General features: G+C 44.5%; 1 protein-coding gene across 2 annotated transcripts; it reads left to right on the plus strand.

Annotated features, from left to right (window-relative positions):
* Positions 1–1,842: 1,842 nt before the first annotated feature.
* Zic3 (Zic family member 3) lies at positions 1,843–12,673 on the plus strand. Of its 2 annotated transcripts, none has more exons than XM_028889898.2 (3): positions 1,843–3,456; positions 4,566–4,729; positions 12,524–12,673. In XM_028889898.2, the coding sequence occupies exons 1-3, from the start codon at positions 2,400–2,402 to the stop codon at positions 12,671–12,673; spliced, it is 1,371 nt and encodes a 456-aa protein (XP_028745731.1). In that variant the 5' UTR covers positions 1,843–2,399. The 2 variants fall into 2 exon arrangements, with proteins under 2 accessions (XP_028745731.1, XP_028745730.2); XM_028889897.2 differs by lacking the exon at positions 12,524–12,673 and adding an exon at positions 5,544–7,723.
* Positions 12,674–16,268: the final 3,595 nt, after the last annotated feature.

Consider the following 16,268-nt stretch of genomic DNA (forward strand, 5'->3'; position numbering starts at 1 on the left):
AAACTCCCTACCCCCACTCCCCGCAAAGAAACTCTTTAGAGGAAGAGTGAAGCCATTTTTTTTTTTTTTTGGAGAGCTTATTTTCGGTAGATGCAATAATTTAAGTCAGTTATGAATTCACCTTCCAATTTGGGGAGGGGGCTCTGGATGTGGAGGGAGGTGGGGTGAATTTGATGTGAAGGGGTGACTACTATAAGAAATGGTACCAGTAGCATTTTCTCCAGCAAACTAGAATAGACGGTGAAGTGGCTGGCCAGATCAGGCAGATAGGGGGGCAGAAAGCAAAAAACTGCAGTTATAAAGCGCTGCTTGAGGCGTCTCTCCTGGCGCCTCTGAACTTGATCAGATGTTGTTTCCTACAGAGAGATGGCGGCCAGGCTGTGAGGCTGCCTCAAGCAAGGCACAGACTTTGGGGGCTCTGCCCTGCTCGGGATGTGACAACCACAGCCTTCTCTCAGTCTTTTCTTCCCTCTTACTCTCCTCCATCCTCTGCTAGTGCTTTGCCGGATAAATCATGGGTGAATTTATAACCCTGTTTATGGTCATTTTGTTCAGAAAAAAAAGCCTGGCACCCGGGGTAGAGTGGTGGGGTAAGAAGGCACTCCAACAATCCCCTGGAAAGTCATTCCTTAGGGAGTAATTGCTTCCCCGGGTCTCTAGGTGCTTCTCTGAGAAGCATAGTAGAGAGTAAAGTCCGGGATGTTAAGAGGGGAAACAATTCTACACCCCAGTTTTCCTTTCCACTTTTGCGTTTCAAAACGCTAAGATTCAAAGCTTGTTGATTCAGTCACACGGAAACCAGTTATTGTCTGGTGTGTTTACTGTGTGTTTTGTGTACACAGGCTGCATATTTAGCACTTATGCATGTTTTCTGATGTGTCTAGGATGTTCGCTGTGCTTTATTTAGTGTTGATACCGTGTTGTGTGTGATTACTTTGGTATGTTATGCGTGTTTCATGAGGTGTGCTTATTTTCTGTGTTTCGTTTGAGTTTCCTGCGGTTTGCTTAGGTTGTGTTATATACGATTGTTGTATTGTGCTTGTTGTATCTCAGGGCGCAGGGGCGGGGTGGGGGTGATGTTGCTGAGTAGCAGCGAGTACAGCCGCTAATCACAGACCACAAGGTCACATCCTGACTCCGGAGTACCGGAGGATCGCTCTATGAGCAATCTTTCCTTCCAGTTTGAGCATCAGACGACTGCTTCTAGTTTGGGGCACAGGCAGGGAGGAAGCTGACTCGGCCTGGTTCGGGGGATCTCCTAATGGGGTGTGGGGTAGAAGCCGCAGCAGGGTCAGGAACACTGATCTGCCCCCACTCAGGCAGGAATTTGTTCCCGGCATCTTCGGAGGGGAAATGTTTTCAAGGTGGTCAGGCGACAGGGTCCCATGTGGGCACTGGAGTGTCTCCTGGACCGAAAAGGAACGGCAGCGAGAAGAATCTTCTCCAGTGAAAGAGTTTCTTTAGCCTAAGCGGATACAGAGCGCGGGAGCTGTGCTTGGGTCCGGCTTGGAGCCGGGCCAACCCTATGAGAGGCCCAGCTCTGTCCCGCCGCTTGCCAAAGCCTGGCCTCAGTTCGCCACAGCCTCGCAAGCCCGGCGGAACCCACACAGGGACGCTGAGCAGCCGCTGCCTCACCTGCCAGGCGCTCCGCAGCTACCCAATCAGCTGTGGTCGCCCGGCAGCGGCTGCCATGTTCTCCGCTTCGCGCTGCCAATCAGTGTGGCGATGGCCAATGGGCGGCAGGGCCGGAGGTCAGGTGATCGCAGGCCAGCTGGCTCCCCATTGGTGCGCGCTGCCCAGCCTCCCGCTCGGTTTATGTGCGAGGAGTGAGTGATTGACTTTATCAGTCCAAGGACATTACTCTGGAGGTGAGGAGGCTTGGACTCGGAGGCGAGCGGCGAGGTTCGAGCCTGCTTACTGCCGGCTGCCTTCCCGCTGGCCACGATCCACCTCCGCTACTTGGTGCAGTCGCGCCGGGAAGCCGGTACCCAAGGAGCCTTCTGGCCCCGTGGTTCTGCGCTCTTGAGTAGAGGAGGGGTGCCCGGGACAGGATTGACAAACCCCGCCCTCCACTTATTATTTTGCTTATTTTTCTTTGTGCGCTCCTGTTAGTTTGTTAAAGCAGATTTAGTCCTAGAGTCTTTTCTCCTCCCTTCTCCTCCCTCCTCCTCTCCCATCACCCTCCCCCCAATCCTTTTTCTTCCCCTCCTCCCTCCTGTCCCTCTGCAGGAGACTCTCGCAGCCAAGGAAAGTTGCAGCTCCGGGTAGCGCCTAGGGGGTCTCCAGGCAGTGTTCAACAGCCGCCATCCCTCTCTGACTACAGTCCTTCGGGGATCTCCTCCTTCGCCTGCACCCTCGCTCACTTCAGCCGGATCTTCTGTGTCCAGAGCGCCCCACCTATGACGATGCTCCTGGATGGAGGCCCGCAGTTCCCTGGGCTGGGAGTGGGCAGCTTCGGTGCGCCGCGCCACCACGAGATGCCCAACCGCGAGCCGGCGGGCATGGGATTGAATCCCTTCGGGGACTCAACCCACGCTGCTGCCGCCGCCGCTGCCGCTGCCGCCTTCAAGCTGAGCCCAGCCACCGCTCACGATCTGTCTTCGGGACAGAGCTCAGCTTTCACACCACAGGGCTCAGGCTATGCCAACGCCCTGGGCCACCATCACCACCACCATCACCACCATCACGCCAGCCAGGTGCCCACCTACGGCGGTGCTGCCTCTGCCGCCTTCAACTCCACGCGCGACTTTCTGTTCCGTCAGCGTGGTTCTGGGCTCAGCGAGGCAGCCTCCGGCGGCGGGCAACACGGGCTTTTCGCCGGCTCGGCGAGCAGTCTTCACGCTCCAGCTGGTATTCCTGAGCCTCCTGGCTACTTGCTCTTTCCTGGGCTTCATGAGCAGGGCGCTGGGCACCCGTCGCCCACAGGGCACGTGGACAACAACCAGGTCCACCTGGGGCTGCGTGGGGAGCTATTCGGCCGTGCAGACCCGTACCGCCCCGTGGCTAGCCCGCGCACGGACCCGTACGCGGCCAGTGCTCAGTTCCCCAACTATAGCCCCATGAACATGAACATGGGCGTGAACGTGGCGGCCCACCACGGGCCGGGCGCCTTCTTCCGTTATATGCGGCAGCCCATCAAGCAGGAGCTGTCCTGTAAGTGGATCGAAGAGGCTCAGCTGAGCCGGCCCAAGAAGAGCTGCGACCGGACCTTCAGCACCATGCACGAGTTGGTTACACATGTCACCATGGAGCATGTGGGGGGCCCGGAGCAGAACAACCACGTCTGCTATTGGGAGGAATGTCCCCGCGAGGGCAAGTCCTTCAAGGCGAAGTACAAACTGGTCAACCATATCCGAGTGCACACGGGCGAGAAGCCCTTCCCGTGTCCCTTCCCGGGCTGCGGGAAGATTTTTGCCCGCTCTGAGAACCTCAAGATCCACAAGAGAACCCACACAGGTAAGGGGAACAGACAGGTGGGCGCGGGACTCCCCAGGGGCACCCTGCCACCGAGCGGACTTGAACAGAGGGAGAGAGAGGGGTGGAGGCCAAGCAGAGGGGCGGCGCCCCGCTGAGGCCATTCAGTAAAGAAGCGCTGTCACTGCTTCTCCACCCCTCACCCTCCGGGAACCTGCGGCGCTTTTGCCGAGTTCTAACTTCCCGAGCAGATTGCTGTGGTCTCAGGAACTAATTGGGACCTTCTCGCGCCGAGGAACCAACTGGCGCCACCTCTTTTTGTGTTCTTTTCTGGGTTACTAGGAAGAGACTCCGAAAGTGTTGGGAGTATATTGCTTACAAGCGACTTAGCTCTCTGAACACATTCGAGGAAGGCAACCATAGAAATGCTAATGAAAACTAACTTTGGTTACTTCCGTTCTTTTTTACACTTGATTGGCATATCTCCTAATTAAATGACTGATACTTTTGTCAAACTATTTTTATTTGGAGTTCCAGGTTCAGTTCAGTCCTCTGGAGGAAAGCTAAAGTAGAAAAGGCACTACAGTTTCCGTAGCTTGCTCAGAACCTCTTGTAAAATTGTATGTAGCCCCTGGATTTACACAGTGTTGTTCTCTTTCCGAAAATTAGTAAAACTACCAAGCTTAGCAAAATCTCTATATTTGAAAGCGGTAAATTAAAAGGCACAAAGAAGGGGACGAATAGAACTGTCCCATCCCGGCCCATTGTCCTCCCCAGCTTGGTTACATCACCGAGGTGGTGGCGTAATGTACCCGCACATTGGGAGCCCTGGTTAATTTGGAGTGGAACCACAACTTAGGGCAAACTTGGGAGAATCCCTGAGGTTTCTTGTCCTGGGAGAACAAAAGGATGATCAGGTTCTGGGCCGGCCCTACTCTGCCAGTGCCTCAGATTAGCACTCCCTAACCCAGCGAGTTCAATCAACACTCTGGGTTTTTCTGCTCGGAAAACAGATGCCACATCTTTCCACAGTCTGCGCTTCCCTTCACCGAAAGACCGCCGGACGCTGAGTCTCCCGCTCTACCACTCAGAAGTTTCTGGGTCTAACCATATTCTCGCCCTCTCCCTTTTGTACTTTTGCCGTTTTGTAGGTGAGAAACCTTTCAAATGTGAATTCGAAGGCTGTGACAGACGGTTTGCCAACAGCAGCGACCGCAAGAAGCACATGCATGTGCACACCTCGGATAAGCCCTATATCTGCAAAGTATGTGACAAGTCCTACACGCACCCGAGCTCTCTGCGCAAACACATGAAGGTAATTACCTCTTTATTAGCGGTCGGCGGTTTGTAAACATTCTGCCCGACACCGGGAGGCAGAACGGAAGCTCCCGCGCTGCCAACCCTCTATCCTCCACGTTAAATCCGATTTGCTCGAGCACTGACACCTTGAACCCATTTTGAGGATGGGGGTGGAGGGGAGCCAGAAAGAGAGTAGAGTTGGGAGGGGGAGAGTGGAGGGAACAATCAGTTGTTTACTGGGAAGCTCTAACCGAGCTCACCAGGGCTTGAGGCTTCAGTGGCCACCTCATCCTATCTCAGCCCACTGTGGGAACCCGAAGTGGACGCGCTGAACCCGGGGAGGATCATTCGTTTGCTCCTCGGCTTCCGATAAAACAATAGGGCCGAGGAGCGCAGTCTGATTCCAACACTTTTGTATAGGAATCCACAGCACCCAGTCCCCCTTACCCCTGTGCCTCTCATTTCTATACCTGCTTTCCCAGGCCGAAATGTGGAAGTGAAATCTGGAGTGACTATTTCATAGGGCCCTCAGAATAACTGCTTGCCCACTCCATCCGCGGAGAAAGCATTTTTGAAGTGGCACGACTAAAATGGAATTCTCTATTCTTTTTCTGGCCTGATTTTTAACGGAATGCTAGGGGTGTCTTAGGTATCAGTAATAATGGAAAAAAAATTAAATCACGTTTCTCTTTTAAGTGGGGTCTTGCACTTACAGTATTCAAATCTGCTCTTGTTTGTTGTAGTTGTTTGTGGTTTTTATTTTATTTTTTTTTGCTTTCATATTGCCATTTGGAATTATATTCATTATAATATATACATGTTAATTTTAGGTTCATGAATCTCAAGGGTCAGATTCCTCCCCTGCTGCCAGTTCAGGCTATGAATCTTCCACTCCACCCGCCATAGCTTCTGCAAACAGTAAAGATACCACTAAAACCCCTTCTGCAGTTCAAACTAGCACCAGCCACAACCCTGGACTTCCTCCCAATTTTAACGAATGGTACGTCTGAGGACAACCAAAATGCATTTAAAAAAGAAAACAGACCAATCAGATGGAAATGGAGTTTTAAAGCAAGAGGCCATATACAGGTCTACATCTTGGTAATTGCAATTGTTCAGGAAGGTTTTGGGCAAATCCAAAAGTAGCCATGCCCTTTTCTCAGGATTAGAAAATACATTTTGGCATTTGAAGGATTTTTTTTTACAAAATCTTTTCACTGGTTGTCCTGCCCCTTCCTCTTGCTCTCTGTACACCCCGTTGTGAAACTCCTTCGAATCACGTTAACACTTGTCCTGTTTCTGAGGAAGTTATGGAAGGCTTGGTGGTGCTGATGTTAAACTGATGAAAATTCGTCTTCGCCTTAGTGGTGATTGTTTAAACTCTCACAGTCTTAAACCATGCCAAAGTCCTGTTATGTCTTGAACTTTTCTTCAAAGCATTACACTTGTGAATGTATCTTTGTCTAATGGGGTCGAAACTGTTGTTCAGTATTTTTTCAGGCTGAGGATATGATGTTACTCTACACAGATTGTGATGTTTAGTATACAGTTGCCTTTTGTAATAACTTTTTTTTTTTTGTAAATACATATCCGTTGATGCCATATTTATCGTTTGTAATTTAATTATTGCTGCAAGTGCCGGGAACTGAACAATATTTATGGATAAATGTTTTCTAACATTCTGTACAGCTTTTGATTATAACTGCTTTAGCATTAAACAATTATTGTTTTGAAAAAAGGAACACAATTTACAATTTTTGAACCACACTGACTTTTTTGTTTTGTAACAGCCTCCTACAAATAGGAGATGTGAGAAAACTGAATCTTATTTGTTGGTATTTATAACTCACTCAGATCCATTTTTTAATTGTTAAATTATTTTTCTATTGCAGTATAGATTCCTTACAATGTCAGTTTCCATCTGGGAAGGACCCTCCTTTCTTTATCTCTAGCTCAGATGGTTGTTTAACTGCGAGTTTAAATGTGTTTGTCCTGGATTTTCGGCATGCAAATCAAATAATACTGATCAATTCACTTAGTGGCCATGACATCTCAATCTTGTACTTCAAAGACTGAGAAGCTGGATTTAATCATCCCTGCCCTACATATATAAACATAAGGTAACCTAATTAGTTTTATGTCCCTTAGTTCTTTATTACCTTACATAAAAATGAAAATTATGGCAGGATGCATGTCTATTGAGATCACTCATATACCTATATGTTTGTATCTATGACTTATCTAATCTGCCTATCAAATCTATTTAGCTCTATATTTTCAAAAGATAGCACACCTGAAATAATGGCCATGAGCAAGGCCAGTTGAGCAGTGCTTCTCCTGATTAAAGTGCTTCTTCTTAAAAGAACCATAGTCTTTAAATTTTGGATGGCAAAGGCTGATTTGTTTGCTGTATATAGTTCCATTCATGATTATCACAATTATTCATAACATTTATATAGCGGTGTAATAACTGCAGCAGTTCCTAAATGATACTGTGGAAAGAAAAAACATTAGCAAAATATGTTATTTTTAAAGTTCATTACTTGTAGACAAAGATGTTAAGAGCATTGTTTCCATTAAAATCAGTAACAATGAAAAATGGTTGTTTGTTTTGTGATAAAATGTTAACAATCCATTTAATCTTCAGTGAAGCAATTCATTTGAACAAACAGTTCTTTTTACAATAGGTCTATGGAAAAGAACTGATTACTATTTTGGGGGGCTGAAGTGGGTAGAGTTTGGAGACCTTTTTTAGGGTGCTGTTGGTTATTGAGAGCCCAATCTCTTCATAAATAACAGAAAAGTGGAGATGAGGAATTGTGTAAAGTATTTAGAAATGTAATGAATAGGCTTAAGTACCTCTTTCTCTTTAAGGGGCAATGATCTCAGTTTTTGGTGGCAGTCAATTTGGTATTATATAATCATTTTCAATTATAGAATTTTGTTGATTGTTCTTTTTGAAGAAATAAAGTCTTGGCACATCGTATTTATGTTATAACATTTTTGTATTTGGTGCCCAATATTTTTCCATGTTCAAATAAATCAATTTAAAATTGAAATGCTTAGAGAATTTCTGGTGATTTAAAACAAAATTTGATTCCCAGGATACATTAAAACAATGTTTTGTTATCTACTGATTTTTGTCAACAACTAATTATTGACCATTTTTAATTGCAAATTGCTTTGGAGGCAATACTTTGTTAGTGAAATGGTATCTTTTGCACTTCACTTTGCTAGTATCCATCTGAATGCCACGAACAGAAATTTGGATGATTATACGTGATGAGCAGGTAATGGTCAGTTTACCACACCCTACCCAGGCATTCTAGGCTTGACCTTGACATTGAGGGTTTTGAAACAGATCCATATTTCAGGCTTTCTGCTTCATTCAAACCATTTTAAATGCTCAGCAATTTTTCAGAAAGCTTTTTATTCATAAGACCCTAAATTTGTGTCATCCTGAAATGGAAATGACTGGCCTTTCTTCTACATATTCAGCGAGCCTCGAATTTACTGTTTTCTCCATGAGTCCTTGCAGATCCCAATGCTAATGTAACTTTAAGTAGAGAAAGGTTGAGTACACTGGTTAAAACCCTTGCTTAGATTCATTAAACAAAAGAAATATCTGATTAGGAGACACGAATAGTTCTGTGTTTTTAGTGGCTTGAAAATATTGTACCATAGATTTTTGCAGAAGCACTGTGAGTGTCCTATGAGAAGAAGCTGACAAATAACAATGTTGATAACGCAATAACTATAGAAAATGCTTCTCATGATTCCCTCTTGATTTGGATAAAACAAATTTCTCAAAATTATGCTTTATGCATTTTTTCTACAAAGAAAACTATTGATTTGATTTTTCTTAATCCTTTGATTTTCTTGCTCATACTGTGGCATTGGGAATGCATATTCTTGAATTTTAAGTAAGCAATCTAAGAATAAGCACATATACACTCAAAGTCACAAATGCTAAAGCTCAAAGTCCAAGCTAGGTATTTTGTAATTTACTCCTTTAAAATGAGTTAGTGGGTTAGCATAAAAGTCTCAATTGTTCGGTGCAGGGAAAGTGGAGGAGCTGTTTCCACGCATGACAGATGAACTCTGGCCTTCATCCAGTTTGGAAGGTTCAAAGATCAGCATCCAGGCAAAGGAAGGTAGTCTGAAAGGTGACCTAGTGTCCACAAAGCCTTCCAGTAAAGTTGGTCTACACTACAACACTACACCCTCTTCCTGTCCCCATTTCTGCTTGACTTCTCCTTGCCTTTTTTGCCCCTGCCTTCCACATCCCCTTTTCCTCCTAAGAAAACACAACCAAAACAGAAGTCTAAAGAAATACTAACTTGTAAACATTTGAAAGACTCTGCCACCATCTGAACGGAGTGTTCCGTACTGGTACCTATGCTTATTTTCTGTCACAAGCCCTGGAAGTCCAATGCTCCTGTTGGGCACTAGCTGAGAGGAAGGCTGGGAGGGTGACGCTAACGGGTTTCAAAAGTCCTTAGGGAGCCCAGGGGCCCTGTCCACACACAAAATTCTTCTAAATCTCCTCTTGAGGTTTGGGCAGGGAGGAGGGGACCTCATTTCCTAGGGTCAATTCTCTCGCGGTTTCTGCCCGCTGACCCTTTGACCTCCACCAACAGGGCCCTTGGCGGCCATAAGCTTGGGGATCGCCTTGGGCTCCACGGACGCTTCGCGTCCCATCGCCTCTCGGCCTCATTAGGCTGGCGGGGCTGTAAAGCAGAAATCAGCCTCTGCCTAATCCCGACCTGGGGTCAATACGAGCCCAAACAATGGCGAGCTCCGAAGACTACAGCATCGCGCTACCAGCAAACTTTGTGTTCAATTCCTTTTCCACTGGCGGTGGCAGTGGGGGTGGGGGTAAGGATGTTGGTACCCGAAGGGCGCTTACAACATCCTCATCAGTCCGCAAATGCCCTCTTGTTCGGCCCTCCAAGCTCATTTACGGTGCCCGGGATGGAGGCGGTGAGGCTCCAGCCTGCTCTGAGTATGAGGCTGACCCAAAAGGGGGCCTCCGCACTGGGGACACACTTTGAAGTGGGTTTTTAGCGCGCACGTGTGAGAGCTCGGCCGGGGCCTTAGCGGGGATTCGCAGGGAGGAAAGAGGAGGCTCGGATCCGGGCCTCAACCCCTCCCCTGCTCCCCGTGGCTTCGGCCTTTTCAAGCCCAGACCGGGGACCATAGGGCTCCCCCAACCCCCACCACCGCAGGCGCGACGCGCAGGCGCGTAGCCTTGCAGCCGTCGAGCAGGATTTTGCAGCCAGGGGGTGGGTCGGGGGTGGGGGGAGGTTGAAAGCAGCCTCGCGGGGAGGGCGGCCTCGGCTAAGCCGGGGAGGGGGGGGAGGGGGGAGGAAAGGAGAGGGATGTGGGAAGAAGGGTGGCTTGGGGGCGGCTCTTGAGTCAGGAACATGGCGGCCGGATGCGAACCCCCGTGGAGCGCCGCACAACGCAGACTACGGGCTGCCGCACTGTGGTGTCGTTGAAATTCCCTGGTTATTCCTCAGCGCTGGCGCCTCGCGGGACAATGTAGGTCGTGGCAGTTGAACGCAGTTTAAAAACAAACAGACAAAAACGGAAGCCAAGAAGTTCTTCCTGGGCACGCTGGTGGGATATTGGTGTGCCCTTCTTGGGGGGTTCGGGTTCTCACAGGATTTGGGGCACAAAACCCACCAGAAGAAGCTCCTGGTACAAAAACATTCCTCTCCTCCCCCTCCCTAACGAGCGTGTGTGTGTGTGTGTGTGTGTGTGTGTGTGTGTGTGTGTGTGTGTGTGTGTGTGTGTGTTTCACTTAGCCGTGTCCCTGTTGAGATGCCACAGCACCTTCAAGTCCTTCAAAATGAACAACAGTAGATAGTGTGTTGTCTTCTCAGGACAATGGTCAAGCCGATTAGGATGGGGACTAGGGCTTGTCAAGTCTCTTGTACCTTTGAGAGTTCGAAAGCTACCCTTTCCCCAGGCCTCGTTTTCTGCATAACCCATTTAAAAGATCCTACTAAAATCCAGCACTGTTAACGCTTTTGTGTGTGTACCCACAGCGGGTAGTCTTAGGTTAAAGGGGAAAGGGGACTGAAATAACCAAAACTTCCATTCACATTTTGCTTAACTGCCTTCATGCCGAACTGTGAAACTCTCTGGGGTCTCGAGCTCCTGTTTGCTACACAGGAAAATAAAAACGCTACGGATTCATATTTCTATGTGTCCTTAGTAAGGAAAATGGCATTTTAAAAGTGTACTTTATCGACTCCCCTCTCCTCTAGGCAAATAAGCTGCAGGAACTCTTCTAGGTGTTCCTAGAGACCGGCGTCCAAGCAAAAGGAGAGGGTTGTACACTATCAAGCACTCCAGCTACTGAAGATGTGGAGCAGTTCCTGAGGGCCACCTTGGGAAGGGCCCCAGGTGGGTGGGCAGGTCATTAGCAAGTCTGGCACTGATCTGGGGGAAATCTGCAAAACACTGCCTTTATCTGCAGAGAACAATTGATGGGGTTGTCTTTCCTCCTTTTCAATGCACAAAGACAGCGGCTTTGGAGCAAGAATTTGGACTATGCATTTAAGTTGTGGTGTTTTGCATTGAAAACCTCTGGGCAATTAAAATTAGCATGCTCCGTAGTATTTTCTGTGCTTTTATTATGTGTGATTTCTGCATGTCAATGGAGCTGGAGCCTCTTCAGCAGTTTGAAAACTTGTTTTTGAAATTGCCACCAAACTGATTTTTTTCCTCTTTCCTGTGGGTGAAGTTTCCTTCCCAGGCTTAGACATTAGTAGATTATTCCACTGTGGGCATGTGGGGTGGCTTTGAGAGATCAAATGAAGTAAACCGGGCTTGCTTTATACTTTATTTTTCCGTGCTGTCGTCTGAACCCTGAAATGTGAGCTTTTTCCTGGTTAAATATCTTACCAAATCTGCAAAATAATAAGTTCTTTAAATTGGAAATGAGTTAGCCACGGGTTAGACAGTTAGAGGTTAGTCTTTTCAGGTACTACAGAACCTGGAATTTCTTTAGTTGACTTTAAAATCAAGCTAAAATGCTTTGGTGAATGGTTTCCTTGGGACACCTGAGATGTCCTTGGGTCACTTCCATAGATAAACTGGTTAATTTATATATATATATATATATATATATATATATATATATATATATGTATACATATGTATATATATTATATATGAGTTATGTGAATGGAATTTCTGGAAAACAGGACAAGTTATATTTGTTGATTCCAAGGGCCCTCTTTTTTTTCTATCATAACTTCAAATGTACAGCTTGAAAACCCTCAAGTTTGCAGGAAACAATGGAAGGGAGGACTGTTCATACTACTTGGACTAATGGTAACTTAACTAGGGAACACAACCTCTTTGAAAACTAGAGTGACTTGTTTCAAAACACCTGTTAAAACTAAAGAAGAGGATTCTTTGAAAAAGCATCTGATGGATGAAGCAATTTTGCATATCTCTAATGTGATACTACTTCAACCTGTTTTCTAATCTGATAAAGAGACAGAGCCGCAGAAGCTCTACAGCAGCTACAAAACACCTTTCAACAAGTGGCAGGTTTGTAATATTTGCTATCTAATAGGCTATATACATTGTCTAAATGGTTTTTTGAAAATGCAGTCTATGTAGAGACCATTTGGGAATAAGATGCTAAAAATAAGACAGTCCTTCTGGTTTTACTATAAACTCGCCTTTTAAAACAATATGTCCATGTAACATTTTATGATATTATTTTTTTCTGTAAGAAAATGTGGCCTGTTTTGACCGATCTGCAGTTCACTTTTTGTTTTCTTGCCAGTGCTGTCCTGCTTGGTATCTGGAACAGACTCTAATTCCTGATGAAGAATTTGATACTGACGTTGGTATGCAGCAGCCAGCCCCCCATAACACTACCTATCCTAAATGTAGGGTTAATGCCAAACCTACTGTGCAAGAAATGATTTACTGATGATGTTTCAAAGAAAACCACATCAATTTGGATGTCTGTTACCCTGAAGTGATCATTTTAAGAGTGGTAGCCTCTTCCCTAGGTCTTAAAAAAAGACTATTTTCTTCTTTTGGTGTATTGCGTTCTGTGTTGAGCAATCATTTGTGAAATGAAAAAAGCAAAAGGAGCTCCCCCTCCAATTTAGGATTTTTAAATGGGAAGATGGTGGTGAAGTTCAGAAGTCACTAGGCACTATCTCGTGCACTGTTGCAAATCTCCTTCAAATGTATGAGCCAAAGTTTAACTAGAAACGGTGAGTATTTGTTTTGCTAATTTCATAATCAAAAGCAATATCCAGGATCCTTATAATTGTTGCTTAACTTAATAAAACCATTTAAATTATTTTTGTGATTATTGTTTTATTACAGTAACAACCATGACCCCTAAATAACTTTGATTAACCTGTTGAATAGGGGCAATTTATATTCTATTCACATTTCCATGTGATAACTGGCTTTTCACTAACCAGTCAACTTGAGAAGCATGGAACTGTTTTGAGCTCTCAGTTCCCTCTACCCCAGGGCTCAAGGCCAGTTACTGAGGGTGGAGGGAGGTCAGAGAGGAATTCAGAAGCAATGATTAATGGTGGTTAGTAGAAGAAAAAGAGACAGGCGTTCAGAGGAATGAAGAACATCTACATAAGGAAGTGAAGGAGTTGTAGCTGAAGGTCAAAGGTATCTGTGACAATCCTGAGGTGTAGTGGTATTTGCTCCTCCCATGACCTTGGGCTACAGGGCCTGAACGGGGGCGGTGCTTCCTGCCGTTGTGTTGTAGGGGGTAGTGGGGCTGGGAACTGAACCCGGGTACTCTGGAACTTCAGTCAGTGAGCTTAACCGCTGAGCCATTTTCCCTCCCTAAGAGATTCCTTCTTCAAGACCTATAGCCCAAGGTCATGGGCGGCGCAAATACCACTACACAAAGGAGCCATTTTCTAATAGTACAAGTGTATTTTCCTAAAGACTTCATCCTTATCTTTGGGACAATCTGGCAATTATTGATTAGGACAGTTACAGAATCATGGGACATAAGTGTTGTAAAAAACAGGTTTATTATTACTTAGTTGTAAATTATTGTTAAGTAATTGTTAGAAGGATGAAGACACTTGAAAGGTTCTCCAAACACCACATACTTGATTCATTATTTTTCAATTTGCCATCTGTAATCTAATTTATTCTAATGTAATCTGTTTTTATTTGTTATGATTATGCTTTTGTGAAATACCTAAAATTACGACATGAGTATACTGCTATTGGGATCTCACTGATACTATTGTAAATTTTGAGTAGTAGCTCTTCTCTCTCTGATTTCTGTTCTGTTGTGTATTACATCAGGAGTAGAAGAAATAGTGTAGGGGGTAATAGCACATATCTTTAATCCCAGCATACTGGAGGCAGGTGGAGTTCTGAATTCAAGGCCAGCCTAGTCTACAGAATGAGTTCCAGGACAGCAAGAGCTGTTACACAGAGAGACCCTGTCTCAAAAAAAAAAACAAAACAAAACAAAACAAAACAAAAAAAAACAATAAATAAATAAAGAGTAGAAGAAAGAGGTGAGGGTATGGCTCAGTTGGTAGGGTTCTTGCAGGAAACTTTATTTAATCCCAAACACCACATGAACCAGGCATGGTAGTGCATGCTTGTAGTTCTAGCACTGAAGGTATAGAAACCGGAGAATCAAACCTTCATATTTACAAGCTTGTTCTCAACTACATAAAGAGAGTTGGAGGCCAACCTGGAAGAAACAAAACCTCTTTTTTGAAGAAGGAGAGAAAGAAAGAAAGAAAGAAAGAAAGAAAGAAAGAAAGAAAGGAAGGAAGGAAGGAAGGAAGGAAGGAAGGAAGGAAGGAGAAAGAAAGAAAGAAAGAAAGAAAGAAAGAAAGAAAGAAAGAAAGAAAGAAAGAAAGAAAGAAAGAAAGAAAGAAAGAAGAAAGAAAGAAAGAAAGAAACCAGTCAAGGAAGTTTGATTTTTGCTTTTTATCCTTTATGTTACAAAGTTCACATAATAAAGTTTATAATAATGTTGGTTAGAATTTTGTTCTGTGCTTGTTTTTAAGAACAAAAACTATGTTTTGAAATAAGCAATGAAAAATTATAATGGTGTTGTTGAAAAAAAAAAAAAAAACTTTAGAAGCCACATGGTGGTGGCACACACCTTTAATCCCAGCACTTGAGTTTGAGGCCAGCCTGGTCTACACAGCAAATTCCAGGACAGCCAGGGCTACACAGAGAAACCCAGTCATGAAAAACTCTTGGAAAAGTAAACTACAAGGTTGTGTGTGAGCCAGCTATACTGTAATAATAATATATCCCAGCGTTGTTCTAAGGACTAAACAAACAAAAAGTGCCCATAAAGACCTTGTCTCTCAGCAAATGTTAGTTCCTTTCTTATCCATTTGCAGGTTGTTACTGTTTTGTTGCTTTGAGACAGTTTTCTGTTTTTAATAATATGAACTATTTTATTAAAAATGAATCAGAGTTTATAGTGGTGAACAAATAAATACATATTTTAGATAATAGATGGAGACTGGGGACATCTAAGAAATAACAAACTTCATAAATGTAATCACTAGATCAAGCATGTAGGTTTATGAACGTAGCCATGAATATTTAAACACAAAGTTTATGTTATTAGATGCCTATTTGTTCATTGTGTTCCAATGAATACACTTATTCTTTGATTAAGAACTAGAGTTGAGTACTTCAAACTTGTAAACATAATACTTAAATTGGATCAAATTTTTACTCTCATCCACAACTTGATGCTGACATTAAAATTCAATAGTAGTCTACACTCACATGTAAAAAAAGATTAGATCTTATGTCTTAAATTATTCAGTTTTCCCCTGCTAAATTTATGTTAGTATTACTCGAGTGTGACTATAGGGTAATGAAACTTATTTTTCTGTGGAGCTTGGAAGCTATCTTTGAAAGCAATTCTCAAGAAGATGTCCTGAAATGTTTTGACCAATGTCAGTGTTGTTAGAATAACTTTATGGACTCCTGAGGTGACTGTTGTTTCATATGAGATGAAAAAAATCTAAACAAAATAAATAATAGCCTCTGGTCTTATTACTTTATAGTCATTCTTCTGGTTTCATTATGTTATAATGCATTCATTTATGGGGTGGAGGTGGAGTGGTGGTGGGGCATCTCCAGCTCCATAGAAAAAACGGAGTCTTGATTCAGGTATGACAGGGTGACCTGTGTCTGTAATCCTAGCACTCAGGAGTCTAAGGCAGAAAAACCACGAATTTGAGAGGCAACCTTGACTGCCCTGCCTGAAAACAAAGCAAATCAAAACAAGAAAGCCTTAACTTTAAAAAGTATAGAAATGCAGTATGATTACTATTTTTTCAGTTAGATCTTTTCATGCCATGAAACCAAACACCACCACCAATACATAGCTTTCTACAAATGAACTATCAAACTGGGAAGTGTTTGTTCCCCTTCCATGTGTTTTGAAGACTTGGAGATCTCAGAAGGGCTGAACTGAATGTTTTAAGAGAGTCTCTTGTATACTGTGCTGGCCTCAAACTGCTAAGACCATAGGCCTGTGC

Source organism: Peromyscus leucopus, chromosome X (assembly GCF_004664715.2).
Source record: "Peromyscus leucopus breed LL Stock chromosome X, UCI_PerLeu_2.1, whole genome shotgun sequence".
NCBI classification, from domain to species: domain Eukaryota; kingdom Metazoa; phylum Chordata; class Mammalia; order Rodentia; family Cricetidae; genus Peromyscus; species Peromyscus leucopus.

Bases quoted from the DNA above. Each gene is read 5' to 3' on its own strand.
- Zic3 (XM_028889897.2), top strand. From the start codon at position 2,400: ATGACGATGCTCCTGGATGGAGGCCCGCAGTTCCCTGGGCTGGGAGTG. The intron at 3,457-4,565 runs GTAAGGGGAACA...GCCGTTTTGTAG, and splicing joins CCACAAGAGAACCCACACAG to GTGAGAAACCTTTCAAATGT. The intron at 4,730-5,543 runs GTAATTACCTCT...TGTTAATTTTAG, and splicing joins CTCTGCGCAAACACATGAAG to GTTCATGAATCTCAAGGGTC.